A 23,383-nucleotide genomic window follows, 5' to 3' on the forward strand; every position below is an offset into this window, starting at 1 on the left:
TATTATATGGTATTATAATAATTAAGAGAAACCATAAACGTATTACCATAAACACAATTACAAAAGTGAAACTTCATATGCGTGATTAATTCCGACACAACCGGCTTAGGTCACATTTTGTTGAGAAAAAGTAAAAATAATAAATAATTAAAGAATTTTGCTACGAATTAAGAAAGCTAACTCATTGTTTTAAATTATCATAGTATCGACACCACAAGTATGCAAAAAGAAATATAAAAGAAATATGCACCACAAGTATATAATTAGTTTGGTAGGTTGGTACCTTGTTTCTTTTAAGTTGTTCGCCTCTTACAAAATCAATATAGGTAAATGGGGACTTTGTAATTGAAATTTCGACCTTATATTTGGCATTTCTTCGGCTCTTTTTCTCTATCAGTGTAAAAATAACTTCATACTTGTATACCTCCATAATATATACCTACTATCACATTCCCATTGCTGCTTGAAATAAGAACAGAATGACTAATTAGTTGAAACATTACTCCTCTCGCTTTATATCCATGTAAAAAATCATGTGGATCAGTTGATCCGTTTCTGTGTAGGTAAATGCAAGAAAAGGAAGGATAACCAAACCACACAATTTCGCAATTATACAATTTATTAGCGTTTTATATAAATCATGCTTATTTGTCTATCATAATGGCAATTATTGGGGTAAACGAATCGAACAAGTAAATCGGCCGGCACGCAATATCCTTCGCAAATGATGCTCACTAGAAATGCGGAACACATAACAATGTGTTCAGTCGACATCATTGTATAAGAGTTTGCAGCAATGCACACATCGTAGCATATGTTATTTTGGACTTACAACACTCTTTTCGATACCAAAATACGTGATGACCATACCAAAGAACGCCTGGAAATAGTAACATTAATTGTCATGTTTTTCTCATTATATTATATGTAGAGCTTACTTATAGTTACCTACTTAAGTCATTTTATGAACCTTGAAATAAACTTAGTTTAAATACGACGTAGATTTAATATTGCCACATAAATCAAAATTTTAAATTATTTTCGCAACAGCTCATCACATTATTCAATTGACCAATCGTTTATTTAGCATACCTTTGGAGTAGGTTATATTTAAAAATTACGTAAATTTTACCAGGTTTAGTTCGTATACGTGAGATATTTTACAAACTTACTCGTTTTATTCAGGCCTACCTATTCTCGTTTATGTTATTTCTGACGGAGTATTCTGATTATATTGGCAGTATGGTAAGCCAGCGCTTTCTCGTCTTCGGTTAGGTTCAGACACATAATTAAATTACCGGCACATACATTTATATTACCGGCGATAGAGCCACAACACTACAAACAAACACTTCTCAAAAGTACATAAGATACTTAAAATAAATAATTTTGAAGTTTTATATTAAAGATCTCTCCAATTATTAACCTCAGGCATATTAATCTCATAAAAAGCATGAAATTTTACATGGCTACCGCTAGTACCACGTATCGATCCATAGATAAAGAGGGTGAAACCGCTGATGTCAAATAAATTTATATATTTTGTAGCAACAGAAGCGGTCACCAGTTACTAAACGTCCTTGTAACCGCTGAATGTTTAGCCTGGTACCATTGAGCAAGCGCGTTTCGGTCGCCTCTTGCAAACAATGAACTCATCAGTGCTTGTGGAAGCAATATTAATTGCAGTTACCCTGGCACGTGATGCTGGAGTTCGATAAGGTCTGAGAGTTTCGCAGTAGGTAACTGGCTATTTTGATTTAAACATTAAATAAATCTATGCGGTTCTTTAAAGTGAAAAAAGAAATGTTATTGTTGACCTTCATAGGTATTTCTCATTAAGTGGTGCCCGCTGTACACGATTGAGCAAAAATGTTCTGTATAAAAAAATTACAAAGCTATCTTGTATTAAGGTTTTCTTAGTTATTTTATATAAAATTGGGTTAAAAAAAATCCCTATAAAATAAATTATTTTGGTTATATTTAATTTAATTGGTTATTTTAGTGAACGGAGCCCCGCGTAGCATTTTAAGGTTTTACTCGTAGTTCGATGTTGGAAAAGAGCAACTTTGAGTTTCTTGCCGGCTCTTCTCGGTAGAATCTGCTTTCCGAACCGGTGGTAGAGTCCCCAAAAACAGACACACTTGACGTTTTAAAAGTGCTTATAAAGTAGGCCTTATAAATTAATTTTGAATTTGTCTAATTTAGGCGTCTCACAGAAGGGAGGTTTTCTATGATCGTCAATAAACCTTTTTGAGATTCCATAGAACTTGGAGTCGATAGATGCATGGCAATTCTGTATGGTTATAATACAAAATATAAGTAGTTCGATAATTGTTTTCTTTGAATGTTCGATTTATTTTATTTCTGAACCGATTTTAGATAGTAGTGGTTGTTCGGTATGCGTGGCATGCACTAAGTGGGCGGCACCCATCAATGAAGTACGACGTTATATGTATTATATTTTACCTGGAAAATTACAAATCTTGTTGTTCGTGCACCTGCACACTACTCTCCTGTAGTCGAGTAATATTCTTGACCAATCTTGATGAAATTTTTTTCGATTGCACAAAATTAGCATGCATCTGGGAGTACTAATTGTAACGGAATAGTTGCTTTTCCGTTGCAATAAGTATTTCCGTGGTATAAAAAACCTTTGGTACTTAAGTACGCCTTAGCCACACACAGAATACAACAAAGACAGAAAACGTAAAGACTGCTCGTAATACGTTTGCGAATCGAATTAGGAAAAAATTGGATGAGAGATAATGAACATAAACTCAAATTAGAAGATATAATTTCAATAATGAAGAATTTCCTCCATTTGGTTTGTTATTTAATAAGTTAAAGGTAATACGAGTTATTTCGGTTTTGAGAGCGTGACCGTTCCATGTTTTGTAATGTCGAATGCCTACTTAATGCAACTTGTTCTGATAGCATATTGCATATGCTAGTGGGTATACAGTTAGTTATAGTATGTTAACGCAGACTGAGACGAAAATATTCATAAATCACAGCGGATGTTTTTGAAATAATAATTTATGCCCCAATATTCTGGACTGAATGAATTTAAAAATGTATACGTCACAGCTTCAGACGTGCCTACAAAGGTTCACAGCTTTTGTTCATACCTACTGCAGTCAATCAGTGGCGTGCATAGAGGGTATGCATAGGGTATGCAGATGGTATAAAATGAAAAAAATCTCCAGTACGAGTTATAAAAACTTAAAGATAGGCTTTGTAAGAGTTATAATAAGCCTACCCTTAATTTTCTTAATTTTTTATCATCTGCATACCCTGCGCATACCCTCTATGCACGCCACTGCAATCAATGGCATTTGAGAAATTTCGGCACCAATGGTCGGACGGGTACGTAAGCTATTTTTCAATTTAAAACACTCTGGATTCAAAGACACTCTGGAAATTATGGCCGGAAACCCAGATATACGGAGCGGGACCGAGAGCCGTTGCATATTTTTTGTCTAAACTTATCGCCACCTCACAAGGTTATTAGCTATTCCCTAAGTCTGGTCTTTGGCCGATACGAGAATCGAACCCCATTACCTAGTGATCCATAGTTGAACATGCTAACCCCTGGACAAACGAGGAGTAAAGTAGATATTTTTTGACAGTTTTTTTTATTGCATTCTCTAATTATTTAATAATTCTTGTCCTTATACAATATTATAATAGGGTATTTCTTTACGGCTTCGCTTTCTACCCTTTAAAGTTATTGAGAGACAAAATTAACACAACATATAACCTATGCCTGTGTAACCAATGTACCTATTCAAAAGAATGTTCTGCAGATACACTATGGTAGGTTTCAAAATCGTAATCTTAGGTTAGGTGCTCGTATAATATTAAAACAAATCCCAAGTAGTTTTATATGTAGTTGCGAGTAATTGTGAAAGCTAATTAGGTAATATAATTTACCTCTGTATTTAATTAAATAATATTCAAATATTACGTGTTATATACGCTGAAGTTATAATTGTTCTCAAAGACATAACTGTAAAGCCTAGAAAGTTGTATTATTTTAATTAATGAGGTTTGCAAAAATAAAATTTTAAAATCGTCCCACTTGCAAATACTTCTAGCAATATTTAAATTTTTAATTAGTCATGACTTTTTAAGCGAGTTTTTTGAATATTTTTTATTTCTGTTTTGTGTGAATTAACATATTTGCTCTTCCAATTACCGCAGGCTCTTGTACAATTCAAAATGAACCCTTTCTTATTCATTTATTTATACGGTTACAATTCTATTAAAAAGTCATATAGATTACATAATTATTATAATTTTAAAAAAGGAATGTCAATCTAATGTATTTTATTTAAAATGGAAAACTGGGAGGACGATATTACCATCTGGTAACATCGTCCTCCCGACCTTATTTATCAATAACTATTTATATTCAAGATCTTAAAAGAGTACTTCAGAAATCTTAAGCTTCTTAATGCAGAAACACCGTTCAGTTTGAAGGGACCGAGTTTAATCTCCTGCACGCACCTTTAAGTTTTTGGAGTTATCTGTCTTTTTAAGCATTGAAATATGACTGGCTTTAATGGTGAAGGAAACTATCGTTTGTATTCTTAAAGTTTACGTAGTTTGTATTTTCGAACTTTGCCATTCTGAGAGGATACTGTTCTCTGTAGTCGGCTGGTAGTTGGGTGATAATGATGACAGCTCCCATAACTATGGAATTAATAAAAATCCGTCGTTTCTCGTCCAACTTTAAAATGGGTGCAGAGTTAATAAAAAAATACTAGCACTAAAACTTACTCACTAATGTAAATCTACGTCGTTAGGAAATTTACATTTACTTCAAAGGGTAAATGTTTGCAATATTCTTTTTATGCATATCTTTTTGTATTGTTAAACATAGGGCGGAAACGTGGTAATCCACAGAAAGGACATTGCTTATACTCGTTTGTACAAATATGCTTTCATGTTAAAAGGGCTTTAAGGTTTACTTTACGTACATTTAGTTTTGCAAATAGATTCTTTGTTAAAGGCTTTATCGAATTGTATTGCCTTATCGATACTGCCGTCAGTTACGTGCATTCCTTTGCCGTTAATATATAATATCGTCCTTGATTTTTGACCTCTGGAGGCTGTGGTGCGGTCTTTGACCCACTTACCGCTTATTTAGTAATTATAGTTGCAATTATTCTTACACGTACGTTATATTTTGTGACTTTGGAGAGTGGCACTCCTTATGATGATGAAATGATAATTATGGTTTGTTATTTATATTTTTAATCAAGAATTTAACAATTCTTATACAAAATCCACTAAATTAAAGAAAAATCTTATTAAGGATGAAAATCGTGGATGAAATTTGTGAACGTGCTTTTTATAGGACAGACAAACTATTGAATCTTTATTATTATCTCCTTTAGGTTTTGTCTTATTGATGACTTGTAAATGTATGTATTTGAATGTACTACAATTTCTGACAGGGAACTACCTTGTACGTACGTCGTTTTTACATATACATATTGTTGACCTCCCTGGCGCAACGGTGAGCGTTGTGAATTTAAGTGGGAGGTCCCAAGTGCGATTCCTGGCAAGTGCGAGGTCCCAAGGGCAATTTGGGTATTTATAATTTCTGAATTTTCTCTGATATGGTCTGGTGGGAGGCTTTGGTCGTTGCTAGTTACCACCCTACCGACAAAGACGTGGCGCTAAGCGATTTTGTGTTCCGTTGCGATGTCGCGTGGAAACCTATTAGGAGTAAAACTACCATACTCCCCCCCAGGTGAGATGGCAGTCAATAAAAAAAGAAACATGAAGAATTTAAAAGTGACAAAAAATATTAAAACATAGGGCTGTTGAAATAGTGTCTGAAACGAAAAACCTGTATTTAAAAAAAAGGTTGAAGTAAATATGCCATTTAATTTATGCAAGACATCCTAGATAATCAGTAAGAGTTATTTCTTTCATCTTATTTTACATTTCTGTGCAACGATCCTTTGACCTTGGAATGTATTTTTATTTAATGACAACGCCTTGCTGCAGTGTCACATGTTAAAAATGATAATGTCTTCTAGGATGAAATAATTTATCGAACAGGCTTAGTTCTGCTGCCTATGCGGTAAAGAAGATACGCCACCTGACAGACATAGAAACTGCTAGGCTAGTCTATTTTAGTTACTTTCACAGCATTATGTCATATGGAATTTTACTATGGGGTAATGCTGCTGATATTGGCACCATTTTCGTGCTGCAGAAGAAGGCTGTTCTTGCGATCTATAAAATGGGTCCGAGAGATAAATTTAAAGATGTTAAAATAATGACACTCTATAGCCAATACATATTTGACAATTTAATGTATGATAATAGAAGCAAAAATAAACTTGCAGTGCAGTACACTAGACTACACAAAATAAGCAATTCATTTAAAGGAAACTGTATACAATTTTACAATAAATTACCGGTTGATATCTTGGGGATGTCAATAAAGAAGTTCAAAGTTTGTATTAAGCGAAAGCTTATAGAAAAGTCATATTATAGTATAAAGGATTACGTAAACGATAAAAAAGCTTGGGTGTAAACAATTGCTCTAACCAGGTTACTTCTTAAATATTTTCTAATGACAATGTGAGATGGTGATAACAAAAAGAACACCCTGCTAAGTTTTGTTGTTTTGTTGTGGGCTTCTTCTTAGACCAGGGCGCGATCGGAACCCTCGTAGCTTTAGTTTTAAGTTTACGATTGTAGTTATCGACATCACTACTCACTGCTATGTACACATTTTGTATATAATAACGCATCAAAAGTGCCATCTATGTGCCTATTTGAATAAAGAAATATTTGACTTTGACTTTGATGTTAGGGATAAGGCAGTTTCATTACACCCATACCCCACATCGGTTGTTATACAGCATCATACCTGAACATCAAATAGCTTGGCGGCACATCTATGTCAGTAAGGAGGTAACAAGTCAAGGCTAAAGTTACCAGACATAATTACGCCTGACATACGCTTCTTTTATTGTTATTGCCTTTTAATTTAGCGTAGGTGGCGATAACTTTAGCGTTCCTTGGTCTCAATCCGATACAATATTTTTTTGTACGTAGTTCATTTTTACTTCAGCGCCATACACCAAACCTTTTTTATTTCAATAGCAGAATTATACTATAGTATTTATACATCCCGGAAAATAATATAGTATTTATACGTCCCGGTAAATATTATATTTGAATAAAATTATATAGGAATAAAGAAAATACGAGATATGAAATTTGCAACAAATAAATTAAAAATGTGATCTCCTCATGGCAACCCTTAATGTAAGAATCAAGTTGTTCAAAGAAAAAAAGAAGATAGTTCGTTAGTTAAGCCAAAGATAAATAAATTTTACTCTTAACTTAACTCATACATATGTATATAAATAATAGAAATAGGAATAGTTACACAAAAGTAAACATATATTTTATCGACTCCCTAATTATACCAGATTCCAGAATACAGAAGCCCTTCCAATTAAGTTTCACTGTCACTTGACCAGTTTCTTTTATGATGAATATCTTCTTATAGGATGCATTATTATTCATTTTGATTGCTCTGTAATTATTCAGCATTCTTCCGTGGTGTTCCATGAGCGTGAAGTATTAATAATATAATCAATAAATACTGAAGGGTCTGCGTAGAGCAACGAACTTTTGACATTTTACAATAAAATTCCTATACTTTAACTTTATAAGAACCTTTTTATTTTTAAGAGATCACAATGATATTTTTAAAGGAATGCAGTAGGCATATAATGTAGGGGATAAACATTTTTCCTAGGTCTTTTTTTTATACATTGTTCGTAGCAGCATAAATTAAAGCATTAAAATGTTAATATAATCTGCCTGAGTTGAATAAAGAATTGCATGGAGATTATCTTTTCGAAAATAAATATAGTATAAACATAGAAAACCCTCTGATCTCGCCCGTCTTATCCATCGTATATATCTTATGAAGATTCTTTTGTTTGGGTGTTTTATTCAAAATTTTAAAATGAAAATTTTGTAGTGCCACCGGCTGTTTGGAAATCAAGTTCTACCGAGAAGAAGTCGGCAAGAAACTCAGTAGTTGCTATTAGTCCAACATTAACATTTACCATATTTTTTTATATAATCATGTTTAATTACTACAAGTAAAATAATGTCTTTTCAGGTGATTTATTTTTATTCAGATTTAATATTTAAAATGTGGAAGATTTCTTTTGGTTTGCCCTTGTTTCATATCAACGGAATCTTTGAGATATTTTTAGTACTACTGTTGTTGCTTCTACATTACTACTACATACTTCAAAACATTAAAATTCACGCGGATAGAGTCGCGGGCTAAAAGCATTGTTTTGTATAATTGTATTGAATTATTAGCATCAAACGCATAATATGAATTTTGTTACGTGTTAGGATTCCAGGATTTACTCAGGCATTACTTTGTTGTTCGTAGGTATTTGGTTTGTTAATATGTCATCCGTTTGTTGACATGCTTACTCACGAGCGATTGTGAACTTTAAGATTCAAGTATTAAGGTTCTTCAAAATTATTAAAGAGTACTCATTCAGTTGTAGTTAAAATTGCTAATAATTGTTTGTGTCTTGAGGGTCAAGGAACCCATTGGTAATTATTATGATAATTAAATTCTCAACATAATCCCTAACTGACACGCTCCGGCTTTGCATAGGTGGCCCTTAGTATTATCAGAATATAGAATTTCCAATAGACTGTTAAATGGTAAAAGTACCGATCGAAGTTAGTTTCCAGTCTACTGCAACTACTATACACTACTCAAGTTTATCTGTCGTCTGAAGATTTTGGATTGGATTCATAGATAGTTAAGGGCGCAAAAGTTGCGATTAACGCTTTCATCCTCACAGACACTTATGGGTGGCCTTCTTTGTTACTATATACGTTTGCAAGCAAGCAGTTAATATAGGCAGAAGTTTGTATTTTATGTACTGTAATAAAATTTAATGCACAATCTGCTGGCAATAAAAACTTGAGCACGAACTCAGGCGCGCGTTTAATTCTTTTACTCGGTAAATTTAACTGCGCTGTCTGTTCTGTAGTATTCGGAATATTTTTTGATCGATACAATATTAATATAAAACACAGAAATGGCACAGATATCCGGTAAATATCCGACTGAATAGTATGACGTATTTTCATTCAACCGTGAAAATTTCGCAATTTCATTTATTAGGAAAGGAAGCTGTATAAGCATAGATCAATGTATGCAAATAAAAACTGTACAACCTCAAAACTATAAATACTAATTAAACGCGCCGATTATTTATTTATCGTTTTAATCGACCCATTTAATCTGTCAGATATATTTAGCTTTTATTAAAAAAATATTGATAGGATCTGCTGATCTAGTTAGGTAACTATACAAATATATTTCCACCGTGTTATAGTGGTTTTTGAGAAAGTTACTAACACTTGAAATAATTATTAATTTGCTTTGGTCGAAAAAACCCTACCTACCGGCCTATTCTACCGGTAAAAATGCCAAGAAATGTAGGGTTCCGGTATACGCTGCCGCTTAGAAAGCGATTGGGGGTATGGATTTCTACGCTACATCGTGGCGAAGTTTATTCCCAAATCGCAGGCTAAAACTTTAAGTTTTGATCGTTTGCCTACTGATTAGAATGTACCTGCTACTGCACCTTGGAGTAGATACTTAGATAAATGGATAGATTTGTAAATAGCGCTTGGAATAGCAAAATATGCCCAGTTATTCCAACCATGTGATAATAATTGTTGGTGCTCGGCAATCCGCCAGCGTGGAATATCTGGGTATGCCTTTCATATGTGAGAGGTCTGTGCCCAGTAATCGGACTTATTCTACGACTAAGGATGATCATAATGGTTCTAATTGGTATGATTACACATTGCTCGTGTTTATTCCAATCAATTGAACGTGTCAATTGGCTACATACTATTTTTAGAAGTGCTGGTCAGTCCGCGCTCACTTTCTATCGTATTAATTGTTATGTGCCGCTGTCACATGCAATTTTACGTGCGGCAATGTGCACCGACATTAACATTATAAACAGGTTAGTTTTTTTTTTTCATAAATTTACAACTCGAGTATGAACGTGAAGTACGCATGCACTGATAATGCGTGATTGGATAAGGGTAATGTGGCGTAGGAAATGTTTGTCTATTTAACGGAACGCAAAGCCTTTTCATTTTATCCAGATCGAGTTACGTGGACTAGTGTAGTTGGTTTTATTATTGACTTTTGACTTGTGTGCAAGCTAGTCTCCAATTATTACAAAATCATGCATTACCTTAGTCATCTTCTTCTTCTTGCCCTACGCTACGTTTTGTGGGGTCGCCACAACGTATTATCTTCAAACTTGAATAGAGTTTTGGAGCATATTTTTACGAACCAACGGCTTATCTTGGTAATTCAACTAAAAAAAATCATTTTTTTGGTTGAATCACCGCCACCTATCCGTTCAAAGGTTGTATTCTCCTTTTAATCTGGAATCTGATCATAAATAAATGTTTTTTTTTTTTCAATCAATCGGTTTCTCTAAGCATCCGATTGCAGATATAATTTCTTTGGTAGAAGTTTCTCTGCGCATCAGACTCTATCATTAGCTTGTTGATAAGCATGTGAAGGCGGCGTCTAAAACAAATGCATTTCATTTAAATAAAGTTATGCCCTAATTTACTTATCTGAATATATTTGTTTACTCGTTTTCAGAGTTCTATCTTCTAAAGTTATTTCTAGAGTTAAAACTATATGTAGACTAGCGGACCCCAGCGCCGTCTGTCGGGCTGATTTGTGAATCTAAATCATCCATGGTGCCACCCAAACGCATACCAAAAAATTCATTCAAATCGGTGCAGCCGTTTAGGAGGAGTTCAGTGACATACACACGCACGCAAGAAATATATATCTAAAGATTTGTCATATATTCTTTGTATCTAGTTATAATTAGATATTATATACCGGCAGTACAAAGCACGGGTCTCCTCCCACAATGAGGAGGGGTTAAGGCCGTAGTCCACCACGCCGCGCTGGCCCAGAGCGGATTGTTGGACTCCACACACCTTTGAGAACATTATGTAGAACTGTAAGGCATGCAGGTTTCCTTATGATGTTCCTTCCCAGTGATATTTTGCTTACTTAAAAAGCACGTAACTTGGAAAAGTTATAGGTGCGTGCTGGGATTCGAAATCGGCCCCTTGAAAGTGAAATCGAGCTTCTGCCCTATGCGCTATCGCCGCTTTTGTGTAACTATCCACAAACGTGCAACAGAACAAATAAAAATCTTTTGGCAGCTATCAATTTATTATTACAACAAACATTAAAACATTTAGTTTTGTTGATTTGGAATTTGGATATTAACATAACGTACCTTAATTTCGCCCAATGACTTCAATTCTTCGGCCATCCTGTATATTGAAGCATGAAATTGAATTTTTATCAAGCACGTACAACGTATTTCGTTTCCTACGTTAGAATATTCTAATTATGATGATATAACTCTATGCGTTACTATTTTAACATAACATTATCTAATACATTTTAATTAAAACTGTCTTTGAAAGATATAAAATAAACTTTCTTCTAACACCATTGTGACGTTTGTGAAACCAAATGTAATTAATTCATTATTATGCGATCCATAGATGTCGGTGTGAGTCGGGCAGATTACTAAATAGTTTGCAGAGTTTTCATTTATGTTTAGAGACCTTATTCGCACAAGTATTGAATGATTGGCCTAAAGTTGGATCATTATGTATTGTATTGTATTCGTATGACGTTAGTTTGTACCAGTTTTGACGTACCGTTTTAAATCACAAGTTACATAAGGTAAGTGTACCAGTCACAGACAGTGTTCCGGTGATGATCATTTTTATTATAGCCTGTTAAAAAACTCTCCAAATTGACTGGTTTGCAACAAGAAAATGTTGGTTTAAGTCTATGGACAACATGAATTTAAATGTACAAAATTTGGTAGTGAGGTTAGCAATCATTCAGCTAGCGATCGTTAGCGATGAATAGTTAGCGATCGAGTTGACGGTGATTCCTATGTGTAGATAGACAACCCTGCACACACGGTCTGCAGGTCTGCGGCTACATTTTGACCTTGGGTTCATACAAAATCTTATAGAAAACTTTTTCACAATTGCAACTTTATTAACTTTGAAGAACGTGCTCTTTGCATGCCCTGCTAAGTGTCGCTCTGTTTATATGCTATCGCTTTCCACTTACGATCAGGTGGACCATCTGCTTGCTCCGTCAACTATTACTATAACGTACATGTAAAAATGCTAAATACTGCCGTACTCAATTGTTAAGGTTAGTGACGAACAGTATTTAAGTTTGATATGACTTCAAGGATGCAGCAAATCAAAAGTATTCACTCAATAATCAATAATCTTTGATATATCGGATATATATCAAAGATTATTGAGTGTGTACGGGAGCTATGGTGATACGCTCGACCGTAACAATAGGAAGATCTTCCTCCGAGCGGGTGATTGTGGTCGGAGACTTCATGGCGAACATTCATTTTTGGAAGTTGTATATATAGGCATTCTTCGTGAACACTTCGCTAGCGCGATGCAGGATTTTTGTAGCGCCATCTAGTTCTGTAATGTGGAGACCGCTACAAGTGAATACTTGATTTGCTGCATCCTTGAAGTCATATGTTTAGTTACCGGCTGAATGAATTGGATGCTTTTCTTTTGTGAAATCTGTAACCTGATAATCAACCTCGAAAGTTTCTATAGCCGCACTGCTACATTTTAATAATTATGCTTACCGGAAATAATATTTATTTCTCTAAACGAAATCTATAATATATAATATGTAAGGAAATGGCGAAACTTTAAAAAAATATAAAAGGATATAATATATTTTAAAATATATTTAAATGTGTTCACAAGCCGGATTTGTTCGCCGCAATAAGTTTTATTTTATTTGTTTAGAAACTAATGATCATTGATCATGTAATTGATCATTTATTTATTTATATTTAAACGTCAATATTTCGTTATAAAAGAAATCATACAATCCACTTAAAAATGTCACATGCAAGATGTGATCGTATAGCTAAAAGTTAACGTCAGTGTAGTTGGTGAAGGGTATGCGAAAGAAAAATAGCTCTGAGGGACGGGTAATCGCCAAACATAAATCATTGCGTACATTAATAGTGAAGAGGCTGAGTTGCGAATTGATTGAGGTTTTAAAAAGACAACGAAATATGTTATACGTATAGACGACGGGTTGCAAATAGAATGACTACTTTAGAAACCACCTCAATGCTGACCCACAAAGAAAAAGCTATTAAAAACTTCGTAAACCGTTAAGATTGGCCCGTCCAGTAGGTAAGAGCTTCTTCATGTGGAAATCAATTTGTGCGATAGGTTTTAAAAAAAAAACGAACTCCGAATCAACTGTATTTATGCAAATAATTACCAAAGGGGTACGTGCTTATAATATTTAAATTCGTGACGAAACACGTTCACTTACCTACCTATTTATTGGCGACAAACATTTATTTTCCAGAGTATAACAATTTCTGCGTTGACCTAACCCAATTGTCAAGTAGGTAGGTACACCTGCGCAAGGTTATAAGTTATGCCAATAAAGTTTTACACATGTTATCATTATGTATTTTTGGTAGAGCTTTTATGTTACAGAGTTCGTCCGGGGTAGCACGACCGCCGAGGGCATTTTTGCCGCCAAATAGCATTGCTGTGTTCCGGGCTGAATAACGTTGTCGCCTTAGGTTTAAAAACACGGGGCGGCACGATGTGTCCTACAAACTTATATATACCTTGCGGTTGCCTTGGTGTCAAGCCTCATGTGCTTCCAACCACGCCATCAGACCCGAAAACAGCAATGCTGCTCGGCTGCAGAAATGAGCACGGCCGGTTATACTTCTGCGGACAAGCTCTGCCACTAAAAACTCTATTAAAGCTGTCTAGGGCCATCCAATTCATAAACGCGACGATCGTGAAAAGGATTAATGGTTATATATAACTAGCTGTTGCCCGCGACTTCATTAGCTTTTCTTTCGGTATTAAAAAAATTCCAAGAATACCATCTATTTTTCTGGGATAATAAGTATCAAAAGTATATTTTTTTTTTAATATCATCGCAACGTTATTTGGGTGTTTACCAAAAATAAGTAATTAACAAATACGCTCACTTTCGCTTTTATGATATTAGTATGGATGGCATTGTTCTTTAGCTTGTTGTACGATCTTTAGCAACTCTACAGACCTATAACAGTTCAAACGTGCTAGTTTGATTACATTTCTACTTCAAATTACAAAATGTTTTTTTTATTTATAATTAGATTTTAAATAGTAAATCAATGAGACCTGAGAGACTTGTGAAAAGAAAGGTAGGTATTTAATTCGGCACGAATTTTTATTGAGGTAATATCACATCTATTGGTTTTTTGACCCAGTTGCTATGTATTTTACACTCATTCGTATATGAGTAATTTACTACAAATCCCATTGTCATATTTTCCTGTTACTAATGAGAACATAACTGGTAGTTCGGGTAATTCGTTTGCGTAGCAGCGTACAGTGCTGCCAAACTGAAAGTGGTTCAAATGTAAACTCAGCGTTTATTCCAAGTATTCCATTTAACTGGTGACACTTGAGCAACATACAATAATGTTGTCACGAAATGCATTCGCGTGAATATTTTCATTCTCTAGTAAATTGTACATCATTAAAGGAAATGTGGTATGTTTACGCTCACACTGCCTGCAACTAATATATAAAGTTCTATTTAACATTTCTATGGTCATTAGTACAAAGACAATGTAGTTTAGTTGTTTGGTAATATTCTAAAATAAATCTATGTTTGCCATTACATATTTCTAAAATTTGGCTTAAACATATGAACAAGATTTTAACTCACTATGTACGGTTACTATGTTGAAATATTATTTTGAAACATCATTTAAATATTTCGGAACAAAAAACTTGAATGCAAATACCTACCTTTATCAGAATTATTTACTGTACACCGAGGTTGCCTTCTTTTATGATCTCAGACCTTATTATCCTAAGAAACTTTGCACATAACATTTTTATTCAGAGACTCTGTATCTGTATGCAGTCTTAAGAATAAAATAAACAACTTTAAAAAAAATGTGCACGGTGTTGCGCTAATAATTATGTTTTTACTTTTCATGTGCTTAAAGTTGTACTCTAGGCTACGTGTAGGCGAACTAAAACTCAATTTTATGGACAATGAATATGTGCATAAAGGTATGTAGTTATAATTTATTTTCTGGCTCTGGGTTCTAGTGTTGTTTATTATATTATTACGGCAAACCTAACCTAAAACAATGATGATGATTTTTGATGCAAAGATTATTTAAACAATACGTTGTTTGTTAAATTTTTTTTTTCTAGTTTACTAAAAGGTTTTCGTAGTCGTTAGATCCAACTTGTAAGGTATTTCCAAATTGAATGAGAAATTTTACCTAAATATGGAGATGTAGGAATGATTGAAATACAAGGATACTGGCAGCAATGAAACTATTGATGATTCTTTTAAAAACGATAAATAATAAAGACCTACCTAATAAATACGGAGCTAACGGCCGATTGGCGCAGTGCGCAGCGACCCTGCTTTGTGAGTCCAAGGCTGGGGGATCGATTCCCACAGCTGGAAAATGTTTGTGTGGTGAACATGAATGTTTTATAGTATTTGGGTTCTCTATATTATAAGTACCTATTTATGTATATTATTCAAAAAAGTCACCTGAGTACCCATAACACAAGATACGCTTACTTTGTTGATAATATAGTTCAAATACATACGAATATTAAAAATGCGAATGTGTGTTTGTTTGTCCTTACTTGTACATTTTATATGTCCTAACTAAGCAACCAATCGACGGGAATTTTGGCATAGTATTAATTGGAAGGACGGAGAGTAACATAGGTTACCAAAACCGTCACAAACGCGGACGAAGAATATAATTTGAATACGTTTGTGAAAAAACATGTATTGTAACGGTTTGTTAGCCTACGCGTCGTCGCACGTATACTGCGCTATAAGCGCATGCGTGCATCAATAGTAACTCGTGGGTTTTGCAATGGTCGGTGGTAGCCCATCAGGTGCGGACTGCACTCGTGTAGTTGCATAAACAGTTGCGAAACGCGGATCTCGGTCACTGCCGCTTTTGAGCTAAGGGCACCTGCCGCACCCTCACTTTATCAACTTTAACTGAATCATTCAAATATATGTCTCGAGAGGAGTAATATCCGTTATATCAAGTTATGCGAGAGAGTGTGCCAAGTGCCAACTCAAAAATGACGTATTCAATATTAAGACCAGATTGTAAGCAATAAAACAGTCTATTTTTTATAAGTCATTATGCTTTTCTATGGTGTTCTTAATTACGGTGTATATACATGTACATTGTTAGATACTGTCCGGTTGAGTAACTTTGCCTTAAAGCTTAATTTGCACTTAGCCTCTTTTTCGATTATTTGCAGTCCTTTTGTAGTAGGGAACGCAAACATAAGTATAAAAGGTTAGGTATTATGAAAATTAAGCTCAATTTGCTATACTCCGCGAAAATCCGGAGAATCTGTATGGTGTAACTTATAATTTCTTCAATCCTTAAACTCCACACCAAACAGATCATCGGCAATGTACCCTCTACGCACGTTTCGCTCCGAAACCGGAGCATCCTCAGGAGATGTTGACTTCCGACTTTGTTGAAGTCTAAGGATTCTACAGCTTTTCGCGGAGTATAGCACATTAAGCTTAATTTTCATAATATATCATATATTTCCGCAAAGTAACGCCTGCTTCTATCTAAAGTTTATGTGATTAAATCTCACATAGGATTAATATTGCCTTTGTCAATTATTAAGTTGTATTGCTAAAGACTTATAATATAAGGATACAATAGTTTATTTGTATGTTGGGAACTAAAATAATATATTCCATAAAAAAATAGCACTAGTTTATCTAGTTTATTTATAAGAAAGGTGTCTATTTATTAATAGTAGTCTATAAAATATTATAATATATTATAATAGTAGTGGCTTTTTGCTGTGACCCGTAGTTGATGCGGGTAAACTACAAAGCACAGATGATAAATATAGTAATGGAAATAATTTAAAAGCGCAAATATAATTTCTCCTTGATTTCCCATCCCGTAGGAATTTCAAAGAGGTTCTGCCTTATTATTATTCTCTACATTCTTGTCTGTAAGTTCAAGTTTTGGCTGCTTGATGATTCAGTCAATGAGTAAATCGGGTCTTTCCTTTTTATATAAATAGATATCAGGTACGAGTGGGTTAACCTTAGTCGACCTCTAAATTAAATACAACTGCGACTATGAATCACGTTGCACAGTCTCCAGCTTGTATACTCGTACTTATCTGAGATAAAACTGGTATTTGCGTTGGACAGCTTAATAATAATCGTTACCACAAACTTGGTATTTTCGATGCAATTTTTGTTATTATATGCTGGTAAGCACGGGGTTTTTATATAAATAAGCGAACGTGTCAACTAACTACTCAACGCTGAATTGCAAAATAAAAAAGTACCGCGTTAATCACACATTTACCTTTTATAGTAAAATCGAGATTCGAGAGCGACGGTACTTATGAAGTTGGTATACATATTTATAAATCAAATTATATTAAAGCATTAGCAAATTTGGTCGCGTAACTTAATCAAAGTGCCACACGTAAAATCTTACAAAATATGAAAAAGCAAAATTCACGAATCAAAAGCTGTAGGAAGGTAATATTATATTCCAAATGCGAGATTGTGGTTTTGTCGATTTTTCAAAGAAAGGATAGCTGTAAGTTTTGCGTAGAGATATTTTATAGGAAAGTCACGCCACATTTTATAAACCGGTAAGTCACATTACAAGGAAAGGGCATCATGCAATTTTTCCAGGTTAAAAAGTTACCAGGAAATTACATTTGTAGACCTTTAATAATATAGTAAATGTGGGTTAAACCGCGGGTAGAGCTATATATTTTTTTAACCGGTTTCCTTCCAATTCGTGCAATAACTAACTATAATAATATAATAAACGATAAAACATGAAACAGAGCTTGTAAAATTTTTAAATATCCAAAATAAAAAATTTGTAAAGAAATAATAATTATTGAAATAATAAAACAAGTAGTGTTTCTGCAGACATAAAACATTAATTACGAAACATTTGCAATGAATGCAAATATTTTTTTTTATTAAGTTTCTTCATTCAAGGATACTATTATTTTTCAACCTAGTATTTACTATTACATTTTATTTTTTACAAAAAAAAAAAAAAGACTACAACTGTTGACACTGAGAATACTTAAATAAATAAAAGGGTTTTTATTTTTGCAAAGGAGTGTAGTTATATTGTAAGTAAGCAACCACTATTAAGACTCAGTTTTCTTTAATAGTTACATTTTCTTTAGGTTATTCCTGAAAAAAAAGTACCTAAAGATTTTAAACTAATATTTTCGTGGTTAATCAACATTTCTTAAGCAAAGATCAACGGGTACATACCACGATAATATTTTGAATTTGTCGATATTTCGACCCAGTTGCATGGATCGTGGTCACGACGGGACTGCGTAGGCACGAGATGTCAAATTGGATGTCACGGGCAGAATCTGACTACCCGCTTTCGTGTTCTTTTTGTCGGTATTTCACGAACATTTCGACACACTACACTGACAACGTCACTTTTAAATTGAGAAGCTGTATGCTTTCTTGGTTTGCATAATGGGGTTCAACAAACTTGCTAATTTAAAACCGCCCTGACGATTGAAATTTTTGTGCTTACGAATTTCAATCGCTTCACGAACCAGTCTTTATCGTGGTATGTACCCGTTGATCTTTGCTTAAGAAAAGAAAAAGTACCTATTAAGAAATCTCGGTGCACAATTGTAACTCGTACATAGCCAGTTTTTTTATATATATTTTAGCTAAGCTTATTAGATTAACGTGTTTGTTGAATATTAGTCATTTTCTGTCTCTCGATTTAAATTGTGGGCTACAAGAAAAAGTTGCGAGAAAGTAAAGTCGATCGGTAGGGCAGAGTTTTTACAATAATTTTGGTTAGCGTGACGTATAACAGAAGTGTTATGAAGTGTTATGTACATCATCGGTGTGTTTTCATTGATTATTAATATTTCCCGGAATGTTTTTCTACACGTGCACCGATCACACAGTCAGGTTTTTGCTAAGATTTTGAATAGGCCCTTCAATCGGGATAATTTCAGCTCCTTTCAATGGGACCTAAACATAAGAGAAAAAGATACACTTTGAAAACATTTTTTTAATTGTGGTAGTAAAGTTTTTTGTGACAGAGCTCAACCAGGGAGTTACTACCTTATTACAGTTACTATGCTTATTTCCCCCCTAAGAAGCACAACTGTGTTCCAGTCTGAAAGACGCGGCTGCCGTTGCAATATCAAGCACTTAAGTACGTCTCAGAGAGGAACTTTGTAGGAACCCGTCCTTGCGAACTCTGCGAAGTATTGCTCCGTTGTAAGGGACGATTTCTTTGGTGTTTTTCCCGCTTTCCAATATCCAATAATTTTTAGTACTAAAATCATCTATATTGCGCTTTAGGTTGGTAAATATTTTCTATTACGTGTGTAAAAAATCAATAAAGATGTACATAAGTAAGAATAGTGACGCGGATTTACTCGTTTTACTACTTCAGTTACGCCTGTTTGATGCAACTATTCTTTCGTAATGTTGTTAGTGTAGCCTATGAATGGAGCATTACGTAGACCCGTATACTTAATATTAACTACATTACATACTAGGAGCTCCTCCTTGACTCGGACTAAGACCTGAAAACGTTGAGAGCATATTTAATATATTAAATTATTAAAGCAATGTGTAGATAATATAAAATTCCGGAATTTTCAATTTGGACTTTGAGAAGTAAGAACATTGTATTAAATTTGATTGAGTAAAACCTATCTAACCAACAACTTTTAACTCTCGCACGTACCTGTCGTAGAGCCAAGCTTCTAACTTTACACGCCCTTAATCCACAAGGCCTTTCTTCACTAACTCTACACCAGTGCTCTTGCACTTCGCTTGGCTTTGCTTGGCCAAATATATATTTTAATTATAAAAATTGATGGATGGTACGAAATCTTCGCTCGTACGTTATAATGTTAGCTTCAGTCAGAATATAATTAAACCCGTACCTCTTGTCTGTTTCTACGTGGCATGGTGCTGTAACCGGTAATCGCTAGGCGGGCACGTCGTTGTCCATAGGCGAAGCTACTGCCGAAGCCTCCCACCATGCCAGACAAAATTCAGAAATTAGGAGTTTATCCCAAATTTCCTCTACCCGTTATCCTACCCTCTTACTTATAAAAACCAACACCAGTGCTCCAGAAGAGGTTGTCAAAAATAAGTTTTCTATTTTTTTTAGTAACTATTGACGGACCAACAATATATATGGTCCACCAGCAGTATGTGGAAAATCATCATCTATAAACAGAGCAACACTTCGCAGAGTATGCAAGGAATACGTTCTGTAACGTGCCACCCTGTGTCCAACAACCTCAGGCGTAGTTGTATATAGCTTAGCCTTAAACCTTAGCCTAGCTTAGCGGCATAAATAAGCATGGTGATCGTACTTCCCCGGAAGAGTTCTGTCAGAAAAACCTCTACTACCTACTAAGTACTGTAGTAATTTAATATGGCTTCATTGTAAAGTTTCAGTAACAATTTGTTTTCTACTCATTGCAGAGAGTCACAACATGCGGTCCAGCCTGCGGTTCTGCTGGCTCAGGAGCCGTGGCGGGTGCAGCCAGGCGGCTGGCCTCCAGCCTACAGAGCACGAGCACCGGCTCACTACCCGACTACGGCAAACAGATCGTCGACCCTTATCGTCTATTAGAAGACGACCTTAACGGGATATACGAGGATATACGATCAGTAAGTATACTCAAAACTCATTTACTCAAAAATGCTTCTGCAGTTCCTGTTGTGTAATTTTGTGCAATAAAGATTTTATCTATCTATCTGCCTAGCACCTACATTATGTTTATAGGTTTTTGCACACAAAAGATAGATCGCAGTAAAAAATAATTATAAAGGTTTATATTTATTCTGTCAGTCATTTTTACGATTACTAAAGCGGGGGCTGGGGAATTTTTGCAATGCATTGCTAGCCATAAGACGACATTTCCACTGCGTTTCGCTGTACGCTTACAGAAGGTTTTCATAACATATGAAGCATATAAAACAACATTTTATGGAAGAAAACAGCGATATTGAACGTTACAATTTATGAGTTAACTAAACGACATGACAATTATGTCAAAATCCATAACATATGCAATGCGTGCTCACGTCATAACTAAAATGAAGGTCACGAGCAAATTTTTAAATTCCTTTGTTGTGCCATAATGGAAATGTGAATCGGTTACGTGAGTGCATTCTATATTTCAAATTAATGGTACTTTTTGAGTGCCAATGTGGTGCCCATTGATCGGCAAGTGTGTCAAAGTCATGACGTGCCAACACGCGAGCCGTCGAGGGTTAAGCAATACGCGCATCATGTTGCCTATTATAAATATAAAACCAGTAATTCTGTGAATTTGAAAGCAATTTGTTTTTAAAGACTTAGCAAAGCACGGATTATGATCACTGATAGTACTAAATTACTTTTACAACAAAGGACCATTGGCTACTTGATTGAAGACCTGTCATACATTGAAAAAAAGTTGGTAGGAAAGTATTAAGAACCATTAGATATTGAAAAAATATGGTATCTACTACATGACCTGCCAGATATGAGAAAGAGTTAGCACTATATGCAACCTGTAGGTAAAGCACAAATTACTAATCAATCGCTTATCATTTCCAAACTAACATTAAAAATGCTAAATTTTTTCGTTACCAGTGTTTGATCAATCGTTCCACCGATTTTATAATAGACACATATATCCTGTCGACGGATCAAGTTCACAGTTCACCGTTTCTTGGCTTAGCAGTTAGACCGATTTTGACAAAATTTTGGATAGAGATTGCCGAACTAGAAGCATCCTTCCTGCAGGATCTCTTAAAAATCGAAACCAACGGATGGCAAATCGCGTAACCTGTTTTACCAGTTTTCGTCACTTACATTTAAGGTTAATTTGTAGTAAAAAAACCTCGTTTGCCTACTTTCTTTGAAGATATCTCGTCTAAAATGGGGTGTCACTAGTTGCATATTTTCTAAGCGCTTATTTCCTAGATGTCGCGATAGAGATTGATAAAAACTTAATGTGCTACCGTTTTGCAAGAAACACTTTATATACACGCTATTTAGGTGGAAATCTCGAATCAGGTATTTAGAATAGTGCCACTATTTTATGCAACTAAATTTATTGATAAAAAATACACAAACAGACACACAGTTGGTTTGACATTAGTATTTTTGGGACAAAAATACTGACAGTCAAACCAGGAAGTTTCTTAGCTATGTTTGAGAACTGAACTGAACTGAATTGTTTAGGTAGATTTCAGTTATGCAATTGTTATTTACTTATCTGGTTTAATCGACTTGTTTAGAACGCTAAGGGATTTTTGCTGTCAAAACTTTAGCCATGAACGCAGTTTACCTCGTAAACTGAGTTTAGCTTGATTGATTGCGAATTGATAGTTTCTACAGAAAACAGGGAACTCTCAAAATGGATAAAATATAAGCATGATAGGCTATTATTGTACAAACCTATAATAATATTAAGGATTACTTAAACGATAAAAAAGCTTGGGTATGGATTGCTTTAAATTAATTAACTGTGAGTGGGTTATAACAAAAAAAAAACCCGGCTAAGTTTGTTGGCGAACGTTGTTATCACCATTACCTTACAATTATGTTAACAAATATGAATAAATGCTGCATAAATGCCTGTGATATGCCTACATGAATAGAGAATTTTTGAATTTGAATGCAACTTCTAAAGCATTTATGTTGTGTGGATGTATTTACTTAAGCCGAGAAGATAAAATCAAGATTACTCCGGCTAATGACTCTGTTGTCATTTTGGTTTGTAATATATATTATTACAAAGGTAACGTTGCAAAAATCCGTTTCGGATGTTGATTTCATTCATTACGTCCTTGACTTGGATGTTCTTTGACAGTAAAGCGTTGATAAAGAAGATACCAGACATAAAAGACATATTAATAAATTCAAATACTTGAATGCCTTGAACTGATCGGTAACGGTGAAGCAATTATTACGGCTGGCGTCGAATTAACAATAATACTTCGGCGGATATAAAAATGTTAATTCAAATTTTAAAGTATCGGTTGGCATTCCAGTTCCAACTGCTACATTGGTCTAATGGTTACTATGTTTAATTAAGGATCCCGATGCCCTATTTTGCGAGT

At 34.6% G+C, this 23,383-nt stretch overlaps 1 protein-coding gene across 1 annotated transcript in view; it reads left to right on the forward strand.

Moving 5' to 3' along the window:
* Positions 1 to 23,383, forward strand: part of LOC120626221 (all trans-polyprenyl-diphosphate synthase PDSS1) — a 67,489-nt gene that overhangs the window by 1,526 nt on the left and 42,580 nt on the right. Inside the window, exon 2 of the mRNA XM_039893625.1 lies at positions 20,750 to 20,938. Within this exon, the coding sequence (XP_039749559.1) occupies positions 20,750 to 20,938 (189 nt within the window). The remainder of the gene's footprint in view (positions 1 to 20,749; positions 20,939 to 23,383) is intronic.

The sequence above is a fragment of the Pararge aegeria genome, chromosome 9 (assembly GCF_905163445.1).
Source record: "Pararge aegeria chromosome 9, ilParAegt1.1, whole genome shotgun sequence".
NCBI lineage: Eukaryota > Metazoa > Arthropoda > Insecta > Lepidoptera > Nymphalidae > Pararge > Pararge aegeria.